A 26792-nucleotide genomic window follows, 5' to 3' on the forward strand; every position below is an offset into this window, starting at 1 on the left:
CATCTCTAACTGTTACCCAACAAAAAAAACTATATGAGGGGGAAAAGTCGGTCACTCATCCACTCCTCCAATGACATGGCATCCTCCCAGCAGGGAGTGCAACTGCGACCCACTGGCCATTGTTTTATTAGAAAAAATATGACCCTTTATAATGTCCACTTGTATGTAGGATGCTGTATATAGCAATTTAACATATTAAAACAAAATAGCTAAAAAGATATTTGCCCCGCCTTTGCTGCTATGCTTGCAGATGTGCATGATATGCTGTGACCCAAATTAAAAACAATTTAATAACTCCAAATAACTAAAAAGTAGCTATAGGTTGTTGTAACATTTCAACTTAAAACATGTTTTTCATTTTTTTGCACTGCATGGATCATTGGTGCGGTTGAATGCATCGTTGCTGTATGGTGCACTCAAAATGTCATGTAGTTGAGTAGCCAACCTAGGCTACTGCTCAAATGTTGCTGTAACAGGCCTACATGTTTCTCTTTTGAATGGTGTTTTGTTGCAGGTTTTGTTTTTTGGTTATTCATTGTCGAGCTTTAAAAACCGAAGGCAGGCTGCAACATTTTAGTAGGCTAGCTAGGACTGTGGCATGTGTCTGTACACTTTCCCTCCACTGCAGCGCTGTAAACAGGACACACGAAAGCAGCGCAGTTGAAGTTGAATTAACTATACAAGTGCATCAGGCTGTAATTTCATAAAGTAGAAGACTCAACTGTTGACTCATTTATACTCACTTATGTGTGTCTAATTCGGACGGCGGGCCTTGTGTTTGACACGTATGCTAGCCTATTAGCCACATTATGACTGACTTGTGATCATTGCCCTTGCTAGTTTGATTGTATTGACACTCCCAGCCTTAGTTACAGTTGTCCGTTTTTGTTCAAAATATTGAGTCATTGAAACTGAAACAGTGCATCCCGAACGGGTGGTGGCAGCAAACAATGTACCAGCTGCGATTTACAACCTGATAGCAATATTTTGGGACTAGCAAGTAATGCATTGAACTGCATCCATCTATTCTGCCAACAATGCCTTACTGTACATCATGGAATTTTGAGTCAAATATAACCTATTTATAAAAACTCTTATAAAGTTGGTTTTGAAACAAACAGGGAATTTTATATTTATGACTTATATTATGATTGTCTGTTTCATATCTGCTCCAATTCCTTTCAGCCTCGAATTAGTCCTTACTGAAGTTTTTCTTGGTAAGCACTTCTCATGTGTGTGTTTGTCAGATCTCTGCAAATGTTGAAGTAAGCCAAGTATTTAACCTTGATCGAATGAACCCCATGAATATGTGATACATTAATTGATAATTGATGACAAGATAAACTGATTATGCGCAACTCAACTACAATGAGTTGAGTTCCGGCGCCGAAAAAGAGATGGCCGCCTCGCTTCGCGTTCCTTGGAAAATATGCAGTATTTTGTTTTTTTATGTGTTATTTCTTACATCGGTACCCCAGGTAATCTTAGGTTTCATTACATACAGTCGGGAGGAACTACTGAATATACGATTAACGTCAACTCATCATCGTTCCTACCAGGAATATGACTTTCCCGAAACGGATCCAGTGTTTTGCCTTCCACCCAATACAATGGATCTGATCCCAGCCGGCGACCCTGTGCGACGCCGTAAAAGGGGCAAACGAGGCGGTCTCGTGGTCAGGCTTCGGGGACGGGCACATCGCGCTCCACTCCCTAGCATACTACTCGCCAATGTCCAGTCTCTTGACAATAAGGTTGATGAAATCCGAGCACGGGTAGCATTCCAGAGAGACATCAGGGATTGCAACGTGCTCTGCTTCACGGAAACATGGCTAACTCAAGAGACGTTAACGGAGTCGGTGCAGCCAGCTGGTTTCTTCATGCATCGCGCCGACAGAAACAAACATCTTTCTGGTAAGAAGAGGGGCGGGGGGGTATGCCTTATGATTAACGAGACGTGGTGTGATCATCATAACAACACACAGGAACTCAAGTCATTCTGTTCACCTGATCTAGAACTCCTCACAATCAAATGTCGACCGCATTATCTACCAAGGGAATTCTCTTCAATCATAATCACAGCCGTATATATTCCCCCCCAAGCAGACACATCGATGGCCCTGAACGAACTTTATCTGACTCTTTGTAAACTGGAAACCACACACCCTGAGGCTGCATTCATCGTAGCTGGGGATTTTAACAAGGCTAATCTAAAAACAAAACTCCCTAAATTCTATCAGCATATCGATTGTGCTACCAGGGCTGGAAAAACCCTAGATCATTGTTATACTAATTTCCGCGACGCATATAAGGCCCTCCCCCGCCCCCCTTTCGGAAAAGCTGACCACGACTCCATTTTGTTGATTCCAGCCTACAAACAGAAACTAAAACAACAAGCTCCCGCGCTCAGGTCTGTTCAACGCTGGTCCGACCAATCTGAATCCACGCTTAAAGACTGCTTCGATCACGCGGATTGGAATATGTTCCGCATTGCGTCCAACAACAATATTGACGAATATGCTGATTCGGTGAGCGAGTTCATTAGGAAGTGCATTGACGATGTCGTACCCACAGCAACGATTAAAACATTCCCAAACCAGAAACCGTGGATTGACGGCAGCATTCGCGTGAAACTGAAAGCGCGAACCACTGCTTTTAACCAGGGCAAGGTGACCGGAAGCATGACCGAATACAAACAGTGTAGCTATTCTCTCCGCAAGGCAATCAAACAGGCTAAGTCCCAGTACAGAGACAAGATCGAGTCGCAATTCAACAGCTCAGACACAAGAGGTATGTGGCAGGGTCTACAGTCAATCACGGATTACAAAAAGAAAACCAGCCCCGTCGCGGACCAGGATGTCTTGCTCCCAGACAGGCTAAACAACTTTTTTGCCCGCTTTGAGGACAATACAGTGCCACTGACACGGCCCCCTACTAAAACCTGCGGGCTCTCCTTCACTGCAGCCGAGGTGAGTAAAACATTTAAACGTGTTAACCCTCGCAAGGCTGCAGGCCCAGACGGCATTCCCAGCCGCGTCCTCAGAGCATGCGCAGACCAGCTGGCTGGTGTGTTTACGGACATATTCAATCAATCCTTATCCCAGTCTGCTGTTCCCACATGCTTCAAGAGGGCCACCATTGTTCCTGTTCCCAAGAAAGCTAAGGTAACTGAGCTAAACGACTACCGCCCCGTAGCACTCACTTCCGTCATCATGAAGTGCTTTGAGAGACTAGTCAAGGACCATATCACCTCCACCCTACCGGACACCCTAGACCCACTCCAATTTGCTTACCGACCCAATAGGTCCACAGACGACGCAATCGCAACCACACTGCACACTGCCCTAACCCATCTGGACAAGAGGAATACCCATGTGAGAATGCTGTTCATCGATTACAGCTCAGCATTTAACACCATAGTACCCTCCAAACTCGTCATCAAGCTCGAGACCCTGGGTCTCGACCCCGCCCTGTGCAACTGGGTCCTGGACTTCCTGACGGGCCGCCCCCAGGTGGTGAGGGTAGGTAACAACATCTCCACCCCGCTGATCCTCAACACTGGGGCCCCACAAGGGTGCGTTCTGAGCCCTCTCCTGTACTCCCTGTTCACCCACGACTGCGTGGCCATGCACGCCTCCAACTCAATCATCAAGTTTGCGGATGACACTACAGTGGTAGGCTTGATTACCAACAACGACGAGACGGCCTACAGGGAGGAGGTGAGGGCCCTCGGAGTGTGGTGTCAGGAAAATAACCTCACACTCAACGTCAACAAAACAAAGGAGATGATTGTGGACTTCAGGAAACAGCAGAGGGAGCACCCCCCTATCCACATTGACGGGTCAGTAGTGGAGAAGGTGGAAAGTTTTAAGTTCCTCGGTGTACACATCACGGACAAACTGAATTGGTCCACACAGACAGCGTTGTGAAGAAGGCGCAGCAGCGCCTCTTCAACCTCAGGAGGCTGAAGAAATTCGGCTTGTCACCAAAAGCACTCACAAACTTCTACAGATGCACAATCGAGAGCATCCTGTCGGGCTGTATCACCGCCTGGTACGGCAACTGCTCCGCCCACAACCGTAAGGCTCTCCAGAGGGTAGTGAGGTCTGCAGAACGCATCACCGGGGGCAAACTACCTGCCCTCCAGGACACCTACACCACCCGATGTCACAGGAAGGCCATAAAGATCATCAAGGACAACAACCACCCAAGCCACTGCCTGTTCACCCCGCTATCATCCAGAAGGCGAGGTCAGTACAGGTGCATCAAAGCAGGGACCGAGAGACTGAAAAACAGCTTCTATCTCAAGGCCATCAGACTGTTAAACAGCCACCACTAACATTTAGCGGCCGCTGCCAACATACTGACTCAACTCCAGCCACTTTAAAAATGGGAATTGATGGAAATTATGTAAAAATGTACCACTAGCCACTTTAAACAATGCCACTTAATATAATGTTTACATACCCTACATTACCCATCTCATATGTATATACTGTACTCTATATTATCTACTGCATCTTGCCATCTTTATGTAATACATGTACCACTAGCCACTTTAAACTATGCCACTTTATGTTTACATACCCTACAGTACTCATCTCATATGTATATACCGTACTCTATACCATCTACTGCATCTTGCCATGCCGTTCTGTACCACCACTCATTCATATATCTTTATGTACATATTCTTTATCCCTTTACACTTGTGTGTGTGTATAAGGTAGTAGTTGTGGAATTGTTAGGTTAGATTACTTGTTGGTTATTACTGCATTGTCGGAACTAGAAGCACAAGCATTTCGCTACACTCGCATTAACATCTGCTAACCATGTGTATGTGACTAATAAAATTTGATTTGATTTGATTTGATGTAGGCGGTCTGGAACACGGCCATTCTCAAATCAAGAATCGCAGCAATCATTGGTCCGCTCAGACCATGTGATCTACAGTAGACTTCCTAGGAGGAGGATGGAGTGTTTTGCTGGATATTGATTCTTCTGAGTTTGAGGTTGCTATGATTTAATCGCTTTGAGATCCATTTCACCTCAATCAAATACGTTTTGGCGAAAGGACGACGAAAGACCATGGCCCAGGCTACACAGATGAATGTCCCCGAAATCAACACTCCGATAACAGTAGAACACGATAAAAAGAAGCGACAGTTTACCATACGACTAAATGGTAATGTAACGTTAGCTACGCGAAATCGTACGTGTTTTCCCTTTTATCAACTGTTTACCAAAGAGTGTGGTTAAGCTAGTTAGCTAACCAACTTTTTCATAGCGCAAAAGAGTCTTACCTCATTGCAGTCGAACTGTAATTTAGATAAGGAACGTACTTTTTCCTAATGGTCGTTGTTGTAAACAAACGGACAAAAAGCTACTAGCTAGAACTCAAGTGGCATAGCCAAGGATTTGTAGCGTTAGCCAACTGGGATAATTGTTAGCTTCCTGGCATTGAGCGGTTGAATTGAATGCTCTTGCTGTCACGCATCTAACATGTTGTTCTTCTCAGTTAGTTTGCGCATGCACATTCGCTCAAAAAAATACTTCTGATTTGAGAGAATCTGCTTGACTTTCTCTAAAAACCCAATTCCTCATTTATCTGCCCGCATCCCCATCTTTGATAGATCTTTGATTGAGGTCTGAAGGAGAATCATACTGTGTTTTAATAGTCGCCCAGGGTGTAGCCCTACTTATTTAGCATATAATTGCACCCTTTTAAATTCGGAGCGGCAGGTAGCCTAGTGCGTTGGGCCAGTAACCGAAAGGTTGCTGGATCGAATCCCCAAGCTGTCGTTCTTCCCCTGAACAAGGCAGTTGTTATGAACCCACTGTTCCCTGGTAGGGCGTCATTGTGAATAAGAATTTGTTCTTAACTGACTTGCCTAGTTAAATAAAGGTTACATTTAAACTATAAACTAGGTTACATTCAAACCCTTTTCTCTTTGTTTCCAGGCTCTCATGACCGTGCGGTCCTCTTGTACGAGTATGTCGGGAAGAAGACTGTGGACCTGCAGCATACGGAGGTTCCAGACGCCTACAGAGGGAGAGGCATTGCCAAGCACCTGGCCAAGGTTCGACTGTCTAACAATATGGAATGGAACCATGGCCCAATGCCAAAAGACACTACACTCTCACTCCTATTATGTCCCTAGATCATTTTAACATTTATCTGTGCCTTTCAGATAAGCAATGGGAGTCCATAGGTCTCAGTATTAGTAGTTAGGCATTTGAGCCCATGGCCTTGTCCAGAAACAACTCATAATGTTACCCATCATTTGCTATATCACAACAATTCTGCAGGAGGACCTTCTTGCAATCTGGACCTGTGCAGCTCACTGTGTATGAAGAGAAGTCTTTGTACCTCTTTAACCCAGTAAGAGATAGTAAATATAGTTTCCTAAGCTGGCAGCTGAAACTGCTTTCATTGGACAGTTTGGACTCTCTTTCCCATCTAGTTCTCTTTATAACAGCTGCATGACAATATGAATGTTGCTTGTAATTCTGGAAATCCAAGCATTGGCCTGTTTATTTAGTCTAGGCAGTGCTTTGCCAGATGAGCTCAGCTCAGAGCGCTGGTGGGTAATATCAAGGGAACAGTTATGGTAGAGATAAGAGGAAGAAGGAAATTAAAACATGGTTTGTTTGAAGATCTGTGTAGACTGGAATGTTACTATTTTTAAATCTTTATATCAAATAAAATATAATAGAGCAAGTGTCTCACCTTTCATCTGCAGTCTCTGATTACTCCATGTATTAAAATAAAACCAGAGTGACAAAGACAATTACTTTGTAAACTCAAGCTACAAAACAACTCCTAAATTAAATGGAAATGTTCTGTTGATTGCAGGCGGCCATGGATTTTGTGGTGGAAGAGGATCTGAAGGCTCACCTGACCTGCTGGTACATCCAGAAATATGTCAAAGAGAATCCCCAACCTCAATACCTGGAGCACATCCACCCCATGTGACCCCATGACAGAGAGGAGTGGAGAGGGAGAGAGACTGAGGTAGAAAGCATGGCCTCATGCTTTCGGTTTGGAGGACTTTGTGCTCTGTTTTTTGGGCTGGTAAGGGAGAGGGAAACCATACTATAGCTATCCCTATCTCTACGGACATAAAGACTCCCTGTTGGAGAGGGGTGGTAGAGGAACTGTCCGAGTGCCATTGACATTACTCGTGGCCTGTCCTCCATGGGCATGGACATCAGTGTGTTTGTGTGTAAAAAAAAAAAAAAAAAAGGAATGTTGTAGAGTCTTGCTGTCTTATTGTATATACAGTGGCAAGACTGTATGCAGGATTCCTGTTTTTGTACTGTAAGAAGCAATGTCTCATCACGCTTTGGCCGTATTGCTTTCACCTATCTTGTTTTGGCTGGTACTTTGAAGAGGAGTGAACAACGGCAAGAGGAAAGGAACAGCTTTCTGGAGTGGAATGCAATCTTGATCATTCAGGATGTTTGTCCTCTCGTCAAAACCATCAAGACAAACAGCTGTTCATCAGGACCTTGATTACCTGAATCAGGTGTGTTAGAGCAGGGTTGGCGCAATAGTGTGCACATCCAATAGCTCTCCAGGAGGGTGGACCACACCTGGTTTACTTTAGACCATCAACTTGTGGGCTATATCCCCTACATGCAGTCATCCTGTCATGGGCTAGTGAGGCGCTTCCCTCTATTCCTGCTATGCTGCCCCCATGTTCATCAGGACAACCACTCTTCAGTAGGCCTACCCTTCACCTTAAATGTTACTGTACAGAAAGCTGCTGTGCTCTCTGACATGAGACATTGCCATAGAGCCTTCATTGACAGTGGGGGTAATCTTCTACTGTCTGTAAAAGCACTAATTCAGGGCTGTTCTACTACAGTTTAAATCTTGTGACAGTTTCTCTATACAGTTTACAAGCATGGCTTAACAAAACAAAACAAAATTCCAATATCAAGTAACAGGTTGTATTTTTTATTTGCTGAGTATCTTAAACTACAGTAGGGATTCTCTCTGGCTTTGACCTAGGTGAGATGTACTAGTTGCTAGGTGACAATGCATACTAGTCAGGAAGGCAGTACAACTGATGACACAGTCTTCAGGGGATGGCTCTGTATGCCTACTGTCTGACAGAGATGGGTATAAAGTCTGCAGACAGTCTGATTATTTTCCATGTCTCTCTTGTTTTAAATTAAATAATACCTTATTTGACTAACCATTGAAACATTGATTTACAATCATTTAGAAGTGCCTTATACATTTTAAAGTAGTTTCCTAGTATACTTCACCTCTGAGCTGCAGAATACCAAGGTGGTAACATTTTAAAGGTGCACTTTATGCAATTAATCTATTGGCGAGGGAGGCAGGGAGCAGGCTAATGGATTGCACATGTTACCGTGGTTTGCACTGGCTTGGTACAGGGTTACAACACACTTCCCAGTGTAGTGTTGATATCAACTCACTAGAGAAACTTGGATAGGACAGGACACAATATGGGTAAGTATAGCAACCTGGGGCAGGAAAATATCACCCCCACTTCAGTGTGACAGTCCGTTGCATTGAAGCGTTAGTGTAGCCCATAATAGCAAGTGGAACAATTTACCTGCTGCGCAACCTGGCTATAGAATGGTTTGTCCTACTCTTGAGTCCCATAGTGTTGTCCTTGCTTGTGATTGGTCATTTCTCAACTGTTACAAAACAAACATGATTACATGATTTGTGTAGGCAGCATTTTCCGCATTTGTTTTGAGCACATTTTGGATTACAGATTACGTCAAAATGTACTAGTAGTAAATTAAACTGACCTCTACATTTACAAAATAAAGAGTGGTACGTCCTACATGCATTCAATTAATTATGGGAAATGTAGTACGACAAAGTACATTAAGTCGTCCTCGCAGTGTATTACAAGTATAACATACACTACACCTCCTAGCTTGCACTGCGTCGACAGCAGTCGTGTATTGGTTCTCCAAGATGGCGTCGTTGGGAAGGAGGCGCGGTGTCCCAGTCAACAGGGAGAGGTCAGTTAGACTCAATCATTGCCGTATCACGACTATTTTTGTGTACAAGGTCTAATTTATGATACCTACACGTTCACTATTCCAACATATGGCCTTTAAAAGCTAAATGCAGCTGTCACTCCCGAATTCCTTCCTCCATAATTGCTCATGTGATGTTTTGATTAGCATGTTTGCTATCGTCGCTAACTTCGCTAGCCTGTTCATCAAAGCTTCAAAGTCAAGTTCTGGATAGGTTAGCCATCCCAACTAAAATAGTGTGAAAACATGCCGTAACGTTATAAAGTAGATATACTTGCACATATCAAACATATCGGTCGTATAACACAAAACTAACGTTTTACTCGCCGATTGTAATTTATGTACTAGCTAGTTTTCAGAGCAGCTACCTTCCAAATAGCGGTGGAGTTGACAAATGTAACGTTATGACCTGACGTTATGCAAAGCTGCGTCCAATTCAGCAGCAGCTCCCATGTTATACGTAGCTAATATAGATGTTACTGGAATTGTTGAAACAGTTGTGAATGATCAACATGCTCGCTAACCCAGAGTTTTATTTACGTTAGCTAGCTAACAGTTAGCTACTTGACGGGTGCGTTCGTAAATTCGCTCTGGAGTGTCTGACTCAGAGTGCGTTCAGCCAGGGTGAATTTACGAACGCAGCCTTATTTAGCATGTCGTGTTAATCTTGTTGGGGAGCTAGCTAGCGCTCTTGCGCGTGGAATAATGTTGCAAAGTGAGAGATTCGAGTTTTACACGTGAGTTATTTCCACTTGATATAGCTACATTTGGTTTTCTCCTGCATATTGTTTATATTGTCCATAGCTACGTTAACGTTCCCTGGTTTCACAACAGTCCCTGGTTCGTATCCAGGCTGTATCACATCCGGCCGTGATTGAGAGTCCCATAGGGCGGCGCACAATTGGCCAGGGTAGGCCATTTGTTCTTAACTGACTTGCCGAGTTAAATAAAGTTATCACCATAGCTTATTACTAACAGACAACTTGACAGTGAACTCTGAGAATTCTAAACATGAGAAAATACCCTACTTTCCCTTTGTTTCAACAGCTCTTATTTATGTCAAACATGCACAGGCAACACATGTCAAAGTTCCACAAAAGTGTCTTGTTTTTACCATACAGTGGGCTGAAAAAACAGGTGTTATGCACTAATCTGATATCAAGGACATGGACTATATGTAAAAAAAAATATATATATATATATTTTTTTAAGTAGTTCCCCTTATTTCTTCACAAGTGGTATTCATCTGTACATCATCATTAAAAACTGGTGCAACCACTTGCCTTAGGCCCCGAAGCTGCACAATTGCTATGAAGCTTGGAAAATAATTGGGAATTTAATATTGTGATTCTTTTCCATCTACTTACTATTTCTAATCCCCTCTCTCTCCCTCATTATCTCATCTCTCTGTACACAGGGGAGTGATGGCGGCAACGGACTGCTACATCGTTCACGAGATCTACAACGGGGAGAATGCGCAGGACCAGTTTGAGTACGAGCTGGAGCAGGCACTGGAGGCCCAGTACAAGTACATTGTGATCGAGCCCACGCGCATTGGCGACGAGACGGCCCGCTGGATCGCCGTGGGCAACTGCCTGCACAAGACGGCCGTCCTGTCGGGCACCGCCTGCCTCCTGACGCCGCTCTCGCTGCCACCTGAGTACTCACGCTACGTGGCACTGCCCGCTGGTGCCCTCAGCGTGGCCTGCTCCGCCCTCTATGGAATCTCCTGGCAGTTCGATCCCTGCTGCAAGTACCAGGTGGAGTACGACAGCCAAAAACTCTCGCGGCTGCCCCTGCACACACTCACCTCCTCCACGCCAGTGGTGCTGGTGCGCAGGGACGACATCCACAGAAAGAGACTCCACAACACGATAGCGCTGGCCGCCCTGGCCTACTGCGCCAAGAAGATCTACGAACTCTACGTGGTATGAGCATACTCTGAAGAGGGTTAAAAAAATAAAATAAAATAAAAAATATAACGGGAAAAGAAAGAATCCGCCAAGTGGAAGCCATGTGCTGAATTGAGGGTTTGCCCCTAACCACCCCCCCCCCCCCACTCCACCTGCGCGGGCGCTTACTTTTGGGCTGTTTGATGGATCAGAGGGATATAGTTCAAACTAGAAGGAATTATTTTCCCCTTATTTTCTTTACTTGTAAGTGACATCACCAGTGCACTTATCCATATGGGTACCCTTGCGCCTCTTCCCCATCCCAGTACCCCTCTCAATACACTAAGTTAGGGCACAAGGGTAGCTAAGTAAAAATAAATAGACTGAATTGTGTTGCAGTTGAAACGGACAGGCTTAAGTATTACCAACATGTCTATTCCTTGTAGTTTTACTGTACCCCTTTCTTGCTGATCAGTATGTCACCCTTTCATTAAACATTAGGATATTTCAAACCTCTTTCTGTATTTTCTTTTTCATTAAACAAATGTTACGCCATGTCTTGAATCACAAAGGCAATAGCATTACCTTTGTTTTCAGATTTGTCTTTCTAGGTTTACTCAGTTTTTGTTCCAAAGTCAAGACCTTTAAACATACTTGTTTTGTCATCCTTCACCAGTCAAAGTTAAGGACAAAACAGACCAACACGAACATCTGCCATGCGCAGCAAGTCCTATTTCCTTTCTGTTCATTTCCCAACTATTCTACATGTTGAACTGCCAACATTGTGTTGGTCTGTCTTGTCCTTTACACACATGCAGTTATGGGCAAAAAGACTGTCCAGATGGAGCTCTTTGTGGGATTGTTAGACACTTAATGGGGACTTTCTGAGTGTAGGAGTGGGTTGTGTATGTAAGGGAAAAATACACTGAGTGTACCAAATATTAAGAACTCCTGCTCGTTCCATGACAGACTAACCAGGTGAAAGCTATAATCCCTTATTGTTGTCATATGTTAAATCCACTTCAATCAGTGTAGATGAAGGGGAGGAGACAGGTTAAAGGATGTTGTTTAAGCCTTGTGACAATTGAGACATGGATTGTGAGCCATTGATTGCTGAATGGGCAAGACAGAATATTTAAATGCCTTTGAACGGGTTATGGTAGTAGGATCCTGGCACACCTGTTTGTGTCAAGAACTGCAATGCTGGTGGAGTTTCCCACGTGTATCAATAATGATCCACCACCTAAAGGACATCCAGCCAACTGCGGGAAGCATTGGAGTCAGCATGTATTAGGAAGGTGTTCCTAATGTTCCTAAGTCCCAAATGTTGCCAGTAGTCTTCTTGTGGTGTTTTTTAAATTTTAAATCAGGTTGTTTGCTATGTAAAATAGAACATGACAACCTCGTGTACACACGACTTAGTCAGGTTACAAGAAAATGATCATTCATAGTTACATTTTTGTTTATATATATCAAAAAATCTCACTAAGGAGAGCAATATTAATTTGAGTGTTTCTAATCATTATGGCTTTCAACTGTATTTAGTTTTATTTTGAATATTATTTGAAATTGTAAGGCTTTGCAGCCTGATAGCCAAACAAGTATTTGGCAATCATCAATACAGGGCAACTTACCCTGTTTGCCTGTGTTTTCTTTCACATTGCTGCTTTGCAATATATTATACAAACTAAACAATGCCCATCCATGAACAACCTGGAAAGTCTTTGTTGGGACTGCAGTTAAAATACTTAGAAAATGTAGAATGTTTTTTTTCTAGTAATTGTGCTAGCTTATTACCTCCAGCTCTATCTTTGGATCATCTTGATATGCATTTGAGAGTCGACATCAGTTGAGAATGTTGATACCAGAGAAAAGTCCCAAGTCGGTGGAAAATCTGTCTGCCTCCACCAGGTGGCGTATTTTCGTCGTTTTGCACACCAAGCAATGAGTTTTTCTATGGAGGTCAATGATTGTCGAATTTGGTCAACAAAAAATTAATGGCTTATTTCCTACGTGACGTTTATTTGATGAAATAGAAGTTTCGTAGTGCTTAAGTTGTTACGAGTGTACTGATATAAGTAGGAAACGTGACTTCCCGGCAACTCCGATATAAAGTGTTTTTTCTCAAGAGTTGTCTGAGATGACTACGCATATTCATGACATGAGGCTATAGCATACAGGCAGTTGACGTCAACAACCCTAATCGGATATTCAAAACAGGATTAAAATAATGAGATGTGTCCACCAATCCAAAGAAAGGATAGAAGGTTGCTAGACAGCCCGCTGTGTTTAGCTGTTCTGCATCGTGGACAACGACTACCATTGTTAAGGCGGAGAGACATGTATCTTGTCAGTATATCCATAATCTTTGGTGACGCGTTGGCGTGGCTGTGACAGATATAAATATAATGTGTTGAGTTGAAACTATTGTAAACTAAAGGAATACAACCTGTTTCCACTGGTTAAAAAACGGAATACCCCGGGTTAGCAATAATGCGCACTGATTGACAGCCTACACGTGATTGGCAGAAATCCTTCCAACGTCACATACAACTGATTGGCTGGAATTAAACTTTCCTAGCTGCTTCCGGGTTACTTTCTATTGTCGGTGTTCAGATTTAAACAAAGATTACTATCAAATATTATGATCAAACCTTTATGTTGACGACGATTCAGACGGACAGGTGTCAGGTGTGTAAAGTCATTCGGCATAGCTACATAAGATATTTGCGGCACTTTGGTTAGTCATGTTGAGTTTATTAGCCATCTGTCAGTAGCTGCAGTACCAGCTAGGCTCATATTTTAGTAAGAAGACTTGGTTGTGGAATATTTTTTATGATTTAGCACCTGGTGTAGCTAGTGACTGATTCTTCTGTATTTAATGTGAGGGTTCTGCCTTGTAGCAAAGTAAACTAACTAGAAGACCAAACTGTGTGTCATTGTATACGGTCGGAACATAACAGCAGCTGTTACTGTTGTGTGTTTCTTTTTATTTAGCCAGCAGATCCGCTTACTTACAGCTAGCTGCATTAGTATCGATCCGCGCTATAAAGCATGTGTGTAACGCATACGAACACAGGCTGGAACGAATCTTGGACCTGCGTGAGTAGCGGGTGCAAGATCCCCAATGTACAATTGGCTCATTCATTCCCGGTAACTATTCCACAGGTCGTTGCTGTAAATGAGAATGTATTCTCAGTCAATTTACCTGGTAAAATGGAGAAAAAAAAATTCAGATTACCAGGTATTGTGACACGGCAGCGTGAGTCGCGTGGAACTTTTTTGCCCGTGTAAACAAGCTAGCTCCCTAACATGATATAGTGTGTGTGTTTTACTAATCACACCCAGAAACTTTTTAGGTGTTGTGAAAGCAAAACGTTTTGTGTAGAATTCAAACAAATACTCCAGGAAACCGAACCAGGATAAAAAATGTAATATGTGAAAACGCCCTAAGACTTTGCGGAGCCGGCGGAAAAAGAACCTCAACTCTGGGATGAGAAATGCATTGTACTCCGAATCAGTGGATTTCCTCAGTGAATGTCATAAAAATAGTGAAACAATAAAGTTATCCTCTTCAGATAAAACTATAATAAATATATTTAACCAAATAATTGATTAAAACCCACTGTTTGCAATGAAGTTCTACAGTAGCCTCAACAGCACTCTAGTTAGTGTAGCACCATGGTGTAGCCGGAGGACAGCTCGTTTCTGTCCTCCTCTGGGTACATTGACTTAAATGCAAAACCTAGGAGGCTAATGGTTCTCACCCCCTTCCATGGACATACACAGGAATTAAGACAACCTCTGGAGGATGTCCTCCAAACTATCAGAGCTCTTGCAGCATAACTGGCATGTTGTCCACCCAATCAAAGGATGAGGTAATTAATCTAGTACTGAACGCATAAGCTACAGCTAGCTAGCACTACAGTGCATACAATGTGGTGAGTAGTTGACTCAAAGAGAGCGAAAGACAATAGTTGAACAGTTTTGAACAAATTAAATTCTTAAAAATGTAGAGAGAACTAGCTATTTGTTGTATTTTTTGCACTTTCACTTGTGCAGCTACCTAGTTTAGCTAACTCAAACAGAGAGGGATGCTATGTTAGCTAGCTGGCTATGGCTATCCAACACTGGAACTCTTCAATGTCAAGGTAATCTTTTGGTTTTAATTTATTGCCACAGGAGGCCCACTGGTGTAACTGCTTGCTGACTGTACACTGTACTGTATGATTGTAGCGGGTTTACTAACGCGTTAGTTCTAGTAACTATGTTGACTATGACGTTCGCTAATATGGTGACAATGATGTAGGCTGTGTAGTGCTTATGAACGTTTGGCTTGGAAAGTTTTTTTGTTGTTGCATGGTCACAGACAGCTGATGTATTGTGCACTGAAGTCCACAGGCGAAGGGAAAAGGTGTTATGAGAGCGCGTAGATGTGATCATGCTGTTTGCATGTGGCTGCTATGAAAGTGAACTGTTAGCATGTGATCGGGGGCTTTCATTCCAACGATTCTGTTGTTGAAATGTTTCTTAAACGGGGATAAACATACCTGAATTTGTCCAATAAACTTTTGTTTGCAAATGTTGGGACTAATGATTACACCCTAGATCAGCTAGATGCAGGCAAGAGTGTGCAAGGCGGTATTGAATGTGTCACTGTCTGTCACCTTGATTACTTAAATTTCTCTCGACCTATAACAAGGCCATGCTATGTTATAAACTTTCATTCATAGGCTAGGTTGTAGCAACCTCATGATGGGTATAGGGAAAATTTTACAATCATGTAGTAGCCTAAACCTATCGATGTTACATTGAGCTGAGGGGATGGAAAATGAATGACAGTCATCCAATATGCTGTAATAGAAATAAGGCCATGCTCGTTAAAAAAGTGTCCTCCCTCAACTAACCAAATTCAACCTAGCTCATTTCCGATTTATACGAAATTGTTTGACTACAGAAGTAGCAAAACTGTACTTCAAATCTATGATACTTAACATACTGCTTGACTAGTTGGGCCCAAGCTTGCTGTACAACATTAAAACACATTCAGTCTGTCTGCAAACAGGCTCTCAAAGGCTTGATAGGAAGCCCAATAGCCATCATCACTGTTACATCCTCAGAAAGCATGAGCTCCTGAGTTGGAAAAATCTTGTGCAATACACCGACGCATGTCTTGTATTCAAGATCCTAAATGGCCTGGCTCCCCCTCCACTTCAGTACTTTTGTTAAACAGGAAACCCAAACATATGGCAGCAGATCCACAAGGTCTGCCATGAGAGGTGACTGTAGTTCCCTTAAGGAAAAGCACCTTTAGTCAATCTGCTTTCTCTGTGAGAGCTTCCCATGTTTGGAATACCCTGCCATCAGACACACACAACTGCACCACCTATCACACTTTCACAAAAAAACATGAAGACACTTTGTTGCTTTTATGGATTTTGTCTTGTTGCTTTTTGTGCTACGTTGCTCTGTCTGCATGCAACGTCTTGCTTGTCCTATGTTGCTCTGCATGTGCTCACTGCTCATTAATTGTCTGTATTGTTATTGTTTTTAATAACCTGCCCAGGGACTGCGGTTGAAAATTTGCCGGCTGGCTAAAACTGGCACTTTTACCGAAACGTTGATTAATGTGCACTGTCTCTGTAAAAATAAACTCAAACTCATCTTAAACTGCACCGACTGCCACTGCTCCAAATTGTCCCATTAGCCCATCTGAATAGAATGGACCCCCTTTTTACCGTGACACAATTTACAGAAAATGGTGTGTCCCCAATATTTAAAAAAAAATATTGGATTTAAGCTGATTGGCCCCTCTTTAAGGGCTGCAGATGAGCAATGACACTCCTTGGGGTGTAAACTCTGTGTATTTGGAAATCAATCAAATTGTATTGGTCACATGTGCCAAATACAAAAGGTGTAGACTTTACAGTGAAATGCTTATTTACAAGCTCATTCCCAACAGTGCAGAGTTAAAAAGTAGGACAAATATTTTCTAAATAAAAAGGAAATAGTAACACAATAAAAACCATAACAAGGCTATATGCAAGGAGTACCAGTACCGAGTCAATGTGCAGGAGCACGGGGTAGTTGAGGTATGTACATGTGAGTAGGGGTAAAAGTGACAAGGCAATCAGGATAATAAAGAGGGTAGCAGCAGCGTATGTAAAATGTGTCTGTGTGTGTGTGTGAGGGTAGAGTCTAGTGAGTGTGAATAGAGCCAGTGCAAGGGAGTCAATCCAAAACAATTAAGATAAATAAATAATAAAGGGGGTCAGTGTAAATTGTCCGGGTAGCCATTTGATTAACTGTTCAGCAGTCTTATGGCTTGGGGGTAGAAGCTGTTCAGGTGCCTTTTGGTCACAGACTTACCGCTTGCCGTGCCGCTTGCCGTGCAATAGCAGAGAAAAAAGTCTGGTGGCTGGAGTCTGACAATTTTCAGGGCCTTCCTCTGACACCGCCTGGTATAGAGGTCCTGGATGGCAGGAAGTTCGGCCCCAGTGATGTACTGGGCCGTACGCACTACCCTCTGTAGCACCTTGCATATGGACGCCGAGCAGTTGCCATACCAGGCGGTGATGGAGCCTGTCAAGATGCTCTCAATGGTGCAGCTGAATAACATTTTAATTATGAGGGTCAATGCCAAATCTTTTCAGCCTGCTGAGGGGAAGAGGCATTGTTGTGCTCTCTTCATGACTGTGTTGGTGTGTGTAGACCATGATTGTTCCTGAGTGATGTGGACATCAAGGAACTTGACGCTCTCGACCCGCTCTACTACAGCCCCGTCAATGTGAATGGGGGTGTGTTCGGCCCTCCATTTCCTGTAGTCCTCAATCTCCTTTGTCTTGCCCACGTTGAGGTTGTTGTCCTGGCACCACAATGTCAAGTCTCTGACCTCCCCCTATAGGCTGTTTCATCGTCTTCGGTGATCAGACCTACCACCGTCGCGTCACAAACTCATGGGTTAACAGGGAGTGCAGGAGGGGACTGAGCATGCACCCAAGTGTCGCAGCGGTTTAAGCCACTGCATCTCAGTGCTAGAGGCGTCATTACAGACCCTGGTTCGATTCCAGGCTGTATCACAACCGGCCGTGATTCAGAGTCCCATAGAGTGGCGGACAATTGGCTCAGCATTGCCTGGGTTAGGGTTTGGCCGGGGTAGGCCGTCATTGTAAATAAGAATTTGTTCTTAACTGGCTTGCCTAGTTACATAAAGGTTCAATAAAAAATTAAACCGTTTGAGGGTCAGCGTGGCAGATGTGTTGTTGCCTACCCTCACCACCTGGGGGTGCCCCATCGGGAAGTCTAGGATTCAATTACATTGGGAGGTGTTCAGTCCCTGGGTCTTTAGCTTAGTGATAAGCTTGGAGGGCACTATGGTGTTGAACGCTGAGCGGTAGTCAATGAACATTATTCTCACGTAGGTGTTCCTTTTGTCTAGGTGGAAAAGGGTAGTGTGGAGTGCAATGGAGATTGCGTCATCTGTGGATCTGTTGGGGCAGTATGTGAATTAGAGTGGGTCCAGGGTTTTTGGGGTGATGGTTTTAATGTGAGCCATGACCAGCCTTTCAAAGTGTTTCATGGCTACAGTGCTATAGGGTGGAAGTAATTTAAACAGGTTACCTTGGCATTTTATTTTTATTTACATTTACATTTAAGTCATTTAGCAGACGCTCTTATCCAGAGCGACTTACAAATTGGTGCATTCACCTTATGATATCCAGTGGAACAACCACTTTACAATAGTGCATCTAACTCTTTTAAGGGGGGGGGGGGGGGGGTTAGAAGGATTACTTTATCCTATCCTAGGTATTCCTTAAAGAGGTGGGGTTTCAGGTGTCTCCGGAAGGTGGTGATTGACTCCGCTGACCTGGCGTCGTGAGGGAGTTTGTTCCACCATTGGGGTGCCAGAGCAGCGAACAGTTTTGACTGGGCTGAGCGGGAACTGTACTTCCTCAGAGGTAGGGAGGCGAGCAGGCCAGAGGTGGATGAACGCAGTGCCCTTGTTTGGGTGTAGGGCCTGATCAGAGCCTGAAGGTACGGAGGTGCCGTTCCCCTCACAGCTCCGTAGGCAAGCACCATGGTCTTGTAGCGGATGCGAGCTTCAACTGGAAGCCAGTGGAGAGAGCGAAGGAGCGGGGTGACGTGAGAGAACTTGGGAAAGTTGAACACCAGACGGGCTGCGGCGTTCTGGATGAGTTGTAGGGGTTTAATGGCACAGGCAGGGAGCCCAGCCAACAGCGAGTTGCAGTAATCCAGACGGGAGATGACAAGTGCCTGGATTAGGACCTGCGCCGCTTCCTGCGTGAGGCAGGGTCGTACTCTGCGAATGTTGTAGAGCATGAACCTACAGGAACGGGTCACCGCCTTGATGTTAGTTGAGAACGACAGGGTGTTGTCCAGGATCACGCCAAGGTTCTTAGCACTCTGGGAGGAGGACACAATGGAGTTGTCAACCGTGATGGCGAGATCATGGAACGGGCAGTCCTTCCCCGGGAGGAAGAGCAGCTCCGTCTTGCCGAGGTTCAGCTTGAGGTGGTGATCCGTCATCCACACTGATATGTCTGCCAGACATGCAGAGATGCGATTCACCACCTGGTTATCAGAGGGGGGAAAGGAGAAGATTAATTGTGTGTCGTCTGCATAGCAATGATAGGAGAGACCATGTGAGGATATGACAGAGCCAAGTGACTTGGTGTATAGCGAGAATAGGAGAGGGCCTAGAACAGAGCCCTGGGGGACACCAGTGGTGAGAGCACGTGGTGCGGAGACAGATTCTCGCCACGCCACCTGGTAGGAGCGACCTGTCAGGTAGGACGCAATCCAAGCGTGGGCCGCGCCGGAGATGCCCAGCTCGGAGAGGGTGGAGAGGAGGATCTGATGGTTCACAGTATCAAAGGCAGCCGATAGGTCTAGAAGGATGAGAGCAGAGGAGAGAGAGTTAGCTTTAGCAGTGCGGAGCGCCTCCGTGACACAGAGAAGAGCAGTCTCAGTTGAATGACTAGTCTTGAAACCTGACTGATTTGGATCAAATATTTATTTCACCTTTATTTAACCAGGTAGGCTAGTTGAGAACAAGTTCTCATTTGCAACTGCGACCTGGCCAAGATAAAGCAAAGCAGTTTGACACATACAACAACACAGAGCTACACATGGAATAAACAAACATACAATCAATAATACAGTAGAAAAATCTATATGCAGCATGTGCAAATGAGGTAGGATAAGAGAGGTAAGGCAATAAATAGGACATGGTGGCAAAGTAATTACAATATAGCAATTAAACACTGGAATGGTAGGATGTGCAGAAAAATTATGTGCAAGTTGAGATACTGGGGTGCAAAGGAGCAAGATTAAATAAATAAATACAGTATGGGGATGAGGTAGATTGGATGGGCTATTTACAGATGAGCTATGTACAGGTGCAGTGATCTGTGAGCTGCTCTGACAGCTAGTGCTTAAAGCTAGTAAGGGAGGTAAGAGTCTCCAGCTTCAGAGATTTTTGCAGTTCGTTCCAGTCATTGGAACGAACTGCAAGGCTTTACCTAGCAGAGACTTGTAGATGACCTGGAGCCAGTGGGTTTGGCGACGAGAATGAAGCGAGGTTCAGCCAACGAGATCATACAGGTCGCAGTGGTGGGTAGTATATGGGGCTTTGGTGACAAAACGGATGGCACTGTGATAGACTGCATCCAATTTGTTGAGTAGAGTGTTGGAGGCTATTTTGTAAATGACATCGCCGAAGTCGAGGATCGGTAGGATGGTCAGTTTTACGAGGGTATGTTTGGCAGCATGAGTGAAGGATGCTTTGTTGCGAAATAGGAAGCTGATTCTAGATTTAATTTTGGATTGGAGATGTTTAATGTGAGTCTGGAAGGAGAGTTTACAGTCTAACCAGACACCTAGGTATTTGTAGTTGTCCACATATTCTAAGTCAGAACCCCCCAGAGTAGTGATGCTGGACGGGCAGGCAGGTGCGGGCAGCGATCGGTTGAAGAGCATGCATTTAGTTTTACTTGCATTTAAGAGCAGTTGGAGGCCACGGAAGGAGAGTTTTATGGCATTGAAGCTCATCTGGTGGTTAGTTTACACAGTGTCCAACAAAGGGCCAGAGGTATACAGAATGGTGTCGTCTGCATAGAGGTGGATCAAAGAATCACCAGCAGCGAGAGCGACATCATTGATGTATACAGAGAAGAGAGTCGGCCCGAGAATTGAACCCTGTGGCACCCCCATAGAGACTGCCAGAGGTCTGGACAACAGGCCCTCCGATTTGACATACTGAACTCTATCGGAGAAGTAGTTGGTGAACCAAGCGAGGCAATTATTTGAGAAACCAAGGCTGTTGAGTCTGCCAATAAGAATGTTGTGATTGACAGAGTTGAAAGCCTTAGCCAGGTCGATGAATACGGCATTCTTAGGGACTATGGTGGTTTGCTTTACACATGTACAGTACCAGTCAAAAGTTTGGACACAACTACTCATTCAAGGGTTTTTCTTTATTTTTACTATTTTCTACATTGTAGAATAATAGTGAAGACATCAAAACTATGAAATGACACATGGAATAATGTAACAAAAAAGTGTTATTTTAATTCTTCAAAGTATCCACCCTTTGCCTTGATGACAGCTTTGCACACTATTGGCATTCTCTCAACCAGCTTCACCTGGAATACTTTTCCAACATTCTTGAAGGAGTTCCCACCTATGCTGAGCACTTGTTGGCTGTTTTTTATTCACTCTGCGGTCCAACTCATCCCAAACCATCTCAATTGGGTTGAGGTTGAGGGATTGTGGAGGCCAGGTCATCTAATACAGCCATCCATCACTCTCCTTCGTCAAATAGCCCTTACACAGCCTGGAGGTGTGTTGGGTCATTATCCTGTTGAAAAACAAATGATAGTCCCACTAAGCGCAAACCAGATGGGATGGCGTATCGCTGCAGAATGCTGTGGTAGCCATGCCGGTTAAGTGTGCCTAGAATTTTAAATAAATCAATGACAGCGTCACCAGCAAAGCACCCCTACACCACCTCCTCCATGCTTCACGGTGGGAACCACACATGCAGAGATCATCTGTTCACCTACTCTGTGTCTCACAAAGACACAGTGGTTTGAACCAAAAATCTCAAAGGACAGTTTTCCACCAGTCTAATGTCCATTGCTCGTGTTTCTTGGCTCAAGCTAGTCTCTTATTATTATTGGTGTCCTTCAGTAGTGGTTTATTTGCAGCAATTCCACCATTGCATTGTTTTGAAGAATTTCAAATATTAAATACTTTTTTGGTTATTACGTGATTCCATGTGTGTTATTTCATAGTTGTCTTCACTGTTATTCTACAATGTAAAAATAAAGAAAAACCCTGGAATGAGTAGGTGTGTCCAAACTTTTGACTGGTAATGTATGTATTACAGACTGGGTCAGAGAGAGGTTAAAAATGTAAGTGAAGACACTTGCCAGCTGATCAGCCCATGCTCTGAATGCGCGTCCTGGTAATACATCTGGCCTTGCGGCCTTGTGAATGTTAAGGTCTTACTCACATCGGCTACGGAGAGCGTGATAATACAGTCATCTGGAACAGCTGGTGCTCTCACGTGTGGTTCAGTGTTGCTTGCCTCGAAGCGAACATAGAAGGCATTTAGCTCTCGGCTGGGTTTCCCTTTTTATCTATGATAGTTTACACTCCCTGCCACATCTTAGTCCTATATTGATGCTATGCCTGTTTGGTGGTTCGTCCGAGGGCGTATCGGGATTTCTTTTAAGCGTCCGGATTAGTGTCCTGCCCCTTGAAAGCAGCAATTCTAGCCTTTAGCTCAGTATGGATGTTGTCTGTAATCCGTGGATTTTGGTTGGGATATGTACGTATGGTCACTGTGGGGACAACGTTGTCGATGCATTTATCAATGAAGCCGGTGACTGATGTGGTAAACTCCTTAATGCAATCGAATGAATCCCGGAACATATTCCAGTCTGTGCTCACTAAACACTTTGTGAGCACAGACTGGAATATGTTCCGGGATTCATTCGCAAAACGCTTCATCGGACCACTTCATTCGCAAAACGCTTCATCGGACCACTTCATTCGCAAAACGCTTCATCGGACCACTTCCATATTGAGCGCGTTACTGATATTTCTTGTTTTGAGTTTTTGCTTGTAAGCAGGAATCAGGAGGATAGAGTTATGGTCTGATTTGCCAAATGGAGGGCCCTTGTATGAGTCTCTGTGTGTAGTAAAGATGATCTAGAGTTTTTATCCCTCTAGTTGCACAGGTGACATGCTGGTAGAAATGAGGTCAAACGGATTTCAATTTTCCTGAATTAAAATCACCGGCCACTAGGAGCACCACCCCTGGATGAGCATTATCTTGTTTGCTTATGGCCCTATACAGCTCGTTGAGTGTGGTCTTAGTGCCAGCATTGGTTTGTGATGGTAAATACACTATGAAAAATACAGATGAAAACTCTCTTAGTAAATAGAGGTGCTCCTGAGTACAATGGACCCCCCCCTTTACTGTGACACAATATGTATGTCCAATATGAAAAATGTGCTGAACATCGTGCAATACCAATGGGCTAATTAACAAGTGTTTTCTAAATTTGATTATTATAATATTAATATTGTTATTACTATTATTATTAATAGAAGTATTATAAAAAATAACATTTATTACTGTTACCATAACTATCTAGTAATCATTGTTAACAGCATTAAAAGTAATGTCAATGCTATATTATTATTTGCGCTATAAAGGCGATTAACTTCATTTCTTTTTTCATATTGTTAAACAAAATCCTAAGTCCGCTTACATTTCCTCATAAAATGTTACGAATTTCGACCATTTGTATAATTCTTTACCACCTTCATTGTGGGACTTTTATTTTGAAGGGAAATCTGAGGTCACGGCCTTATCACAGCGTTTCATAATGTACTATTATTGGCCTTATTCTGTCAAGGAAAAGTTTTTTTTTTTTTTTTTTTTTACTAAAGTGTACTAAGACAAAAGCAACGACACAGTGTGTACATAACACATTAGTGCAGGACATTTAGAAATTGATTAAAATGCTGAAAGTGAATGCTGGAGTTAAACAATGCAAAAGATGTGTTCATTAAGGAAATAGACGCCTGGCTCAAATAGAAGTCGGTCTCTACTTAGCGCCTGTTGTGTTCAGTGATTTAAGCAAATAAACGCCTGCGCTATTAAAGAAAGGTTTTACGGTATTTTCATTTGGTGGGCAATGATTTCTGCTGATCCTCACAAGTTGGCAGCCTTTAACTTGCCTCTGAAATTATGCTATTTTCTACACAGTTCACTACTTTTGACCAGATTCCTATCAAAAGTAGTGCACTATATAGAAAATAGGGTGCTATTTGGGAAGCAGCTTGGAAATCCTGAAGAGAAGTGGTTGTGTGTTGTCCAGGCAGTGTAAACTGATTTGGACCGGACCACCCGACACTATCATCCCAGCCATGGAGCGTGTAATGGGCGGAGTGGTGCCGCTGGTCTTGGGTGGGCTGGGGCTGGGGCTGGTGCTGCTCTACCGGCTGCTCCAGAGGCTCCAACAGGGGGCTACCATCCAGGACACTGTAGTGGTCATCACTGGAGCCAGCTCTGGCCTGGGGAGAGGTGAGTGTTATTTTGGATTAGAAAACTTTATGTCCTCAATGAGGCAATTTCGCAGCATACACAATGTAGGCTACATAGACAAAAATAAAATAAAAAACATACTCAAAGGTTCTAGGTACTAGTTCAAAGTGATCTATACCTTTAAAATAGTGTGTGTGTTGTGTTGCAGAGTGTGTTCGGGTGTTCCATGCTGCCAAAGCAAGGCTGGTTCTGTGTGGCCGGGACGGAGCCAGGCTACAGGACGTAGTTCAGGAGCTCATAGCCACCGCAGCAGACAGTCAGCAGCAGGTATAGAGACACACACTTACTCACTTCTCATCTCCTCTTCCTCCACTGGGCTGATCTGAAAACATAAGATAAGGGAGAGCGATTAGTTGGATACTAGAAATTTGCCTTCACCAGTTCAGCTTTTTTACATCATGTCAGATGAAGGAAAGGAGACGGGGGAGAGAGTCACATTTGACTATTGAGATGCACCCCTTGAATTCTTATGACATGTCTGTGATGTCATCACCGGCAGACGTACACCCCCTGTATGGTGATCTTTGACCTGTCCGACACAGCGGAGATGGTTGCCATGGCTGCAAAGGAGATCCTGAGTTGCTACGGCCACGTGGACGTCCTCATCAACAACGCCGGCATCAGTCACCGCGGCAACATCCTGGAGACACACATCTCCGTACAGAGGGACGTCATGGACACCAACTACTTTGGGCCCATAGCTCTAACTCAAGGTAAAGGTTATGATCACCCGATTTCCAAATGTACTCTCTCTGTGGTCAAATGACATTCATGTCTTGAGCTCATGTAGTCTCTTGATTTTTCTCTCAACTTTTTTTGTTTTCTCCCTTTCTCTCCATCCCTCTCTCTCTCCAACTGTAGCCCTCCTGCCCTCCATGGTTCGCCGGCACAGTGGACACGTAGTGGTCATTAGCAGTGTCCAGGGGAAGATTGCTATCCCCTACAGATCAGCTTGTGAGTAATGTAGTGATAGTGATGCCAACCCTATAACAGGTTAAATAATTATCATATTTTGATCTTTTGGAAAATGTATAACACAACAAATCTACAAACTATAATACAGCACATTTCCAAAGGAAGGTGAAACGGGTATCAGTGATATCTGTACTAGTAAAGGAATCAAAACAATGTCTTTTGAGCAGATGCGGCTTCCAAACACGCCACCCAGGCTTACTTTGACTGTCTGAGGGCTGAGATGGAGCGCTACAATATCCAGGTGACAGTGGTCAGCCCTGGCTACATCAGAACCAACCTGTCTCTTAACGCTGTCACGGGGGATGGCTCCAAATATGGAGGTAATGGAGAGGAATTAACTGGCCACTCTCTTTCTCTCTCATTCTCTGCCTTTCCCCTCCCCTCTGTAATTACATTAGTCATCTATTTATTTCTCTCCTTTCTACTCTGGTGAAGTCCTGGATAAGACGACAGCTTTGGGGCGGGAACCGAAAGATGTGGCCCAAGTGGTCCTGAAGGCTGTCCATCACAGGAGTAAAGAGGTCCTTTTGGCTGGGCCCCTGCCCACTCTGGCCATCTACATTCGCACCCTGTGGCCCGCCCTCTTCTTCAAAGTCATGGCCTCTCGGGCCCGCAAGGAGCAGAAATCCAAAGATGAGTGAGAAGTTGGAGGGAGAGGCAATGTGGCAAAACTATGGGAATGGATAAATTGATTAATGCACACTAACTTGCAAATGGAAAAGTTGTTTTGTTTTAAAGCCACAATGTGTGATGTGTAGTGTTTCATTAGATGAAATAACTGGAAATCTTACAAACTGCTGTTTCAACTTCAAGGTTAACATCTTGTGAAGTGTTCAGGGTAGATCACATTAACAATTATGATATTGACGTGTAATAAAATTTCATAGCAACCTGAACATTGAGTACATTTCATTTGTTGAAATGATTAGCTTTGGAGTTTGTTTTCATGATCATTTGTGAATTAAACAAAAATACAGATGATCAATTTGATGCCGCTGTGTGCCCCTGAGCTATACCACCATTACTGGCTTAGCTCATAGACCTGTTAGAAACCTCAGTTGCTCTGTCATCTGTGAGTTCTTCATTATGGAATACTGTATTAGGTGATGGTTATTGTTTTTGAACAAATCTGTCAATGGTGCAGATATAGTATAGACTTTTAGGTTAACAAAAAGGTATTGCATTCAGGGATTGTTTCTAATAACCTTATTTCTCTCAAAGGATATTTATTTGTGACCTCGGGTATACAAGCA

The 26792-nt window shown here is 43.7% G+C and overlaps 3 protein-coding genes across 11 annotated transcripts; all 3 read left to right on the forward strand.

The window, feature by feature from the left end:
• Positions 1 to 4885: 4885 nt before the first annotated feature.
• On the forward strand, positions 4886 to 8205 carry natd1 (protein NATD1). 2 transcript variants are annotated; one of them, XM_071412160.1, is made up of 3 exons: positions 4886 to 5185; positions 5962 to 6080; positions 6857 to 8205. In XM_071412160.1, exons 1-3 carry the CDS (start codon positions 5089 to 5091, stop codon positions 6974 to 6976), a joined length of 336 nt encoding a protein of 111 aa, XP_071268261.1. In that variant the 5' UTR covers positions 4886 to 5088; the 3' UTR covers positions 6977 to 8205. The 2 variants fall into 2 exon arrangements, with proteins under 2 accessions (XP_071268261.1, XP_071268259.1); XM_071412158.1 differs by having other exon boundaries at positions 4953 to 5212.
• A 133-nt stretch (positions 8206 to 8338) lies between these two features.
• Positions 8339 to 11024, forward strand: tmem11 (transmembrane protein 11). Of its 3 annotated transcripts, none has more exons than XM_071412157.1 (2): positions 8339 to 8485; positions 10448 to 11024. In XM_071412157.1, exon 2 carries the CDS (start codon positions 10455 to 10457, stop codon positions 10962 to 10964), a length of 510 nt encoding a protein of 169 aa, XP_071268258.1. In that variant the 5' UTR covers positions 8339 to 8485; positions 10448 to 10454; the 3' UTR covers positions 10965 to 11024. The 3 variants fall into 3 exon arrangements, with proteins under 3 accessions (XP_071268258.1, XP_071268256.1, XP_071268257.1); XM_071412155.1 differs by lacking the exon at positions 8339 to 8485 and adding an exon at positions 8888 to 9012; XM_071412156.1 differs by lacking the exon at positions 8339 to 8485 and adding an exon at positions 9636 to 9767.
• Positions 11025 to 13465: 2441 nt separating this feature from the next.
• Positions 13466 to 26435, forward strand: dhrs7b (dehydrogenase/reductase (SDR family) member 7B). 6 transcript variants are annotated; one of them, XM_071412162.1, is made up of 7 exons: positions 13466 to 13613; positions 24338 to 24543; positions 24713 to 24831; positions 25064 to 25277; positions 25426 to 25518; positions 25707 to 25859; positions 25975 to 26435. In XM_071412162.1, exons 2-7 carry the CDS (start codon positions 24387 to 24389, stop codon positions 26178 to 26180), a joined length of 942 nt encoding a protein of 313 aa, XP_071268263.1. In that variant the 5' UTR covers positions 13466 to 13613; positions 24338 to 24386; the 3' UTR covers positions 26181 to 26435. The 6 variants fall into 6 exon arrangements, with proteins under 6 accessions (XP_071268263.1, XP_071268264.1, XP_071268266.1 ...); XM_071412163.1 differs by having other exon boundaries at positions 13488 to 13613; positions 24226 to 24543; XM_071412165.1 differs by having other exon boundaries at positions 13491 to 13662.
• Positions 26436 to 26792: the final 357 nt, after the last annotated feature.

The sequence above is a fragment of the Salvelinus alpinus genome, chromosome 1 (genome assembly GCF_045679555.1).
Source record: "Salvelinus alpinus chromosome 1, SLU_Salpinus.1, whole genome shotgun sequence".
Lineage (NCBI taxonomy): Eukaryota > Metazoa > Chordata > Actinopteri > Salmoniformes > Salmonidae > Salvelinus > Salvelinus alpinus.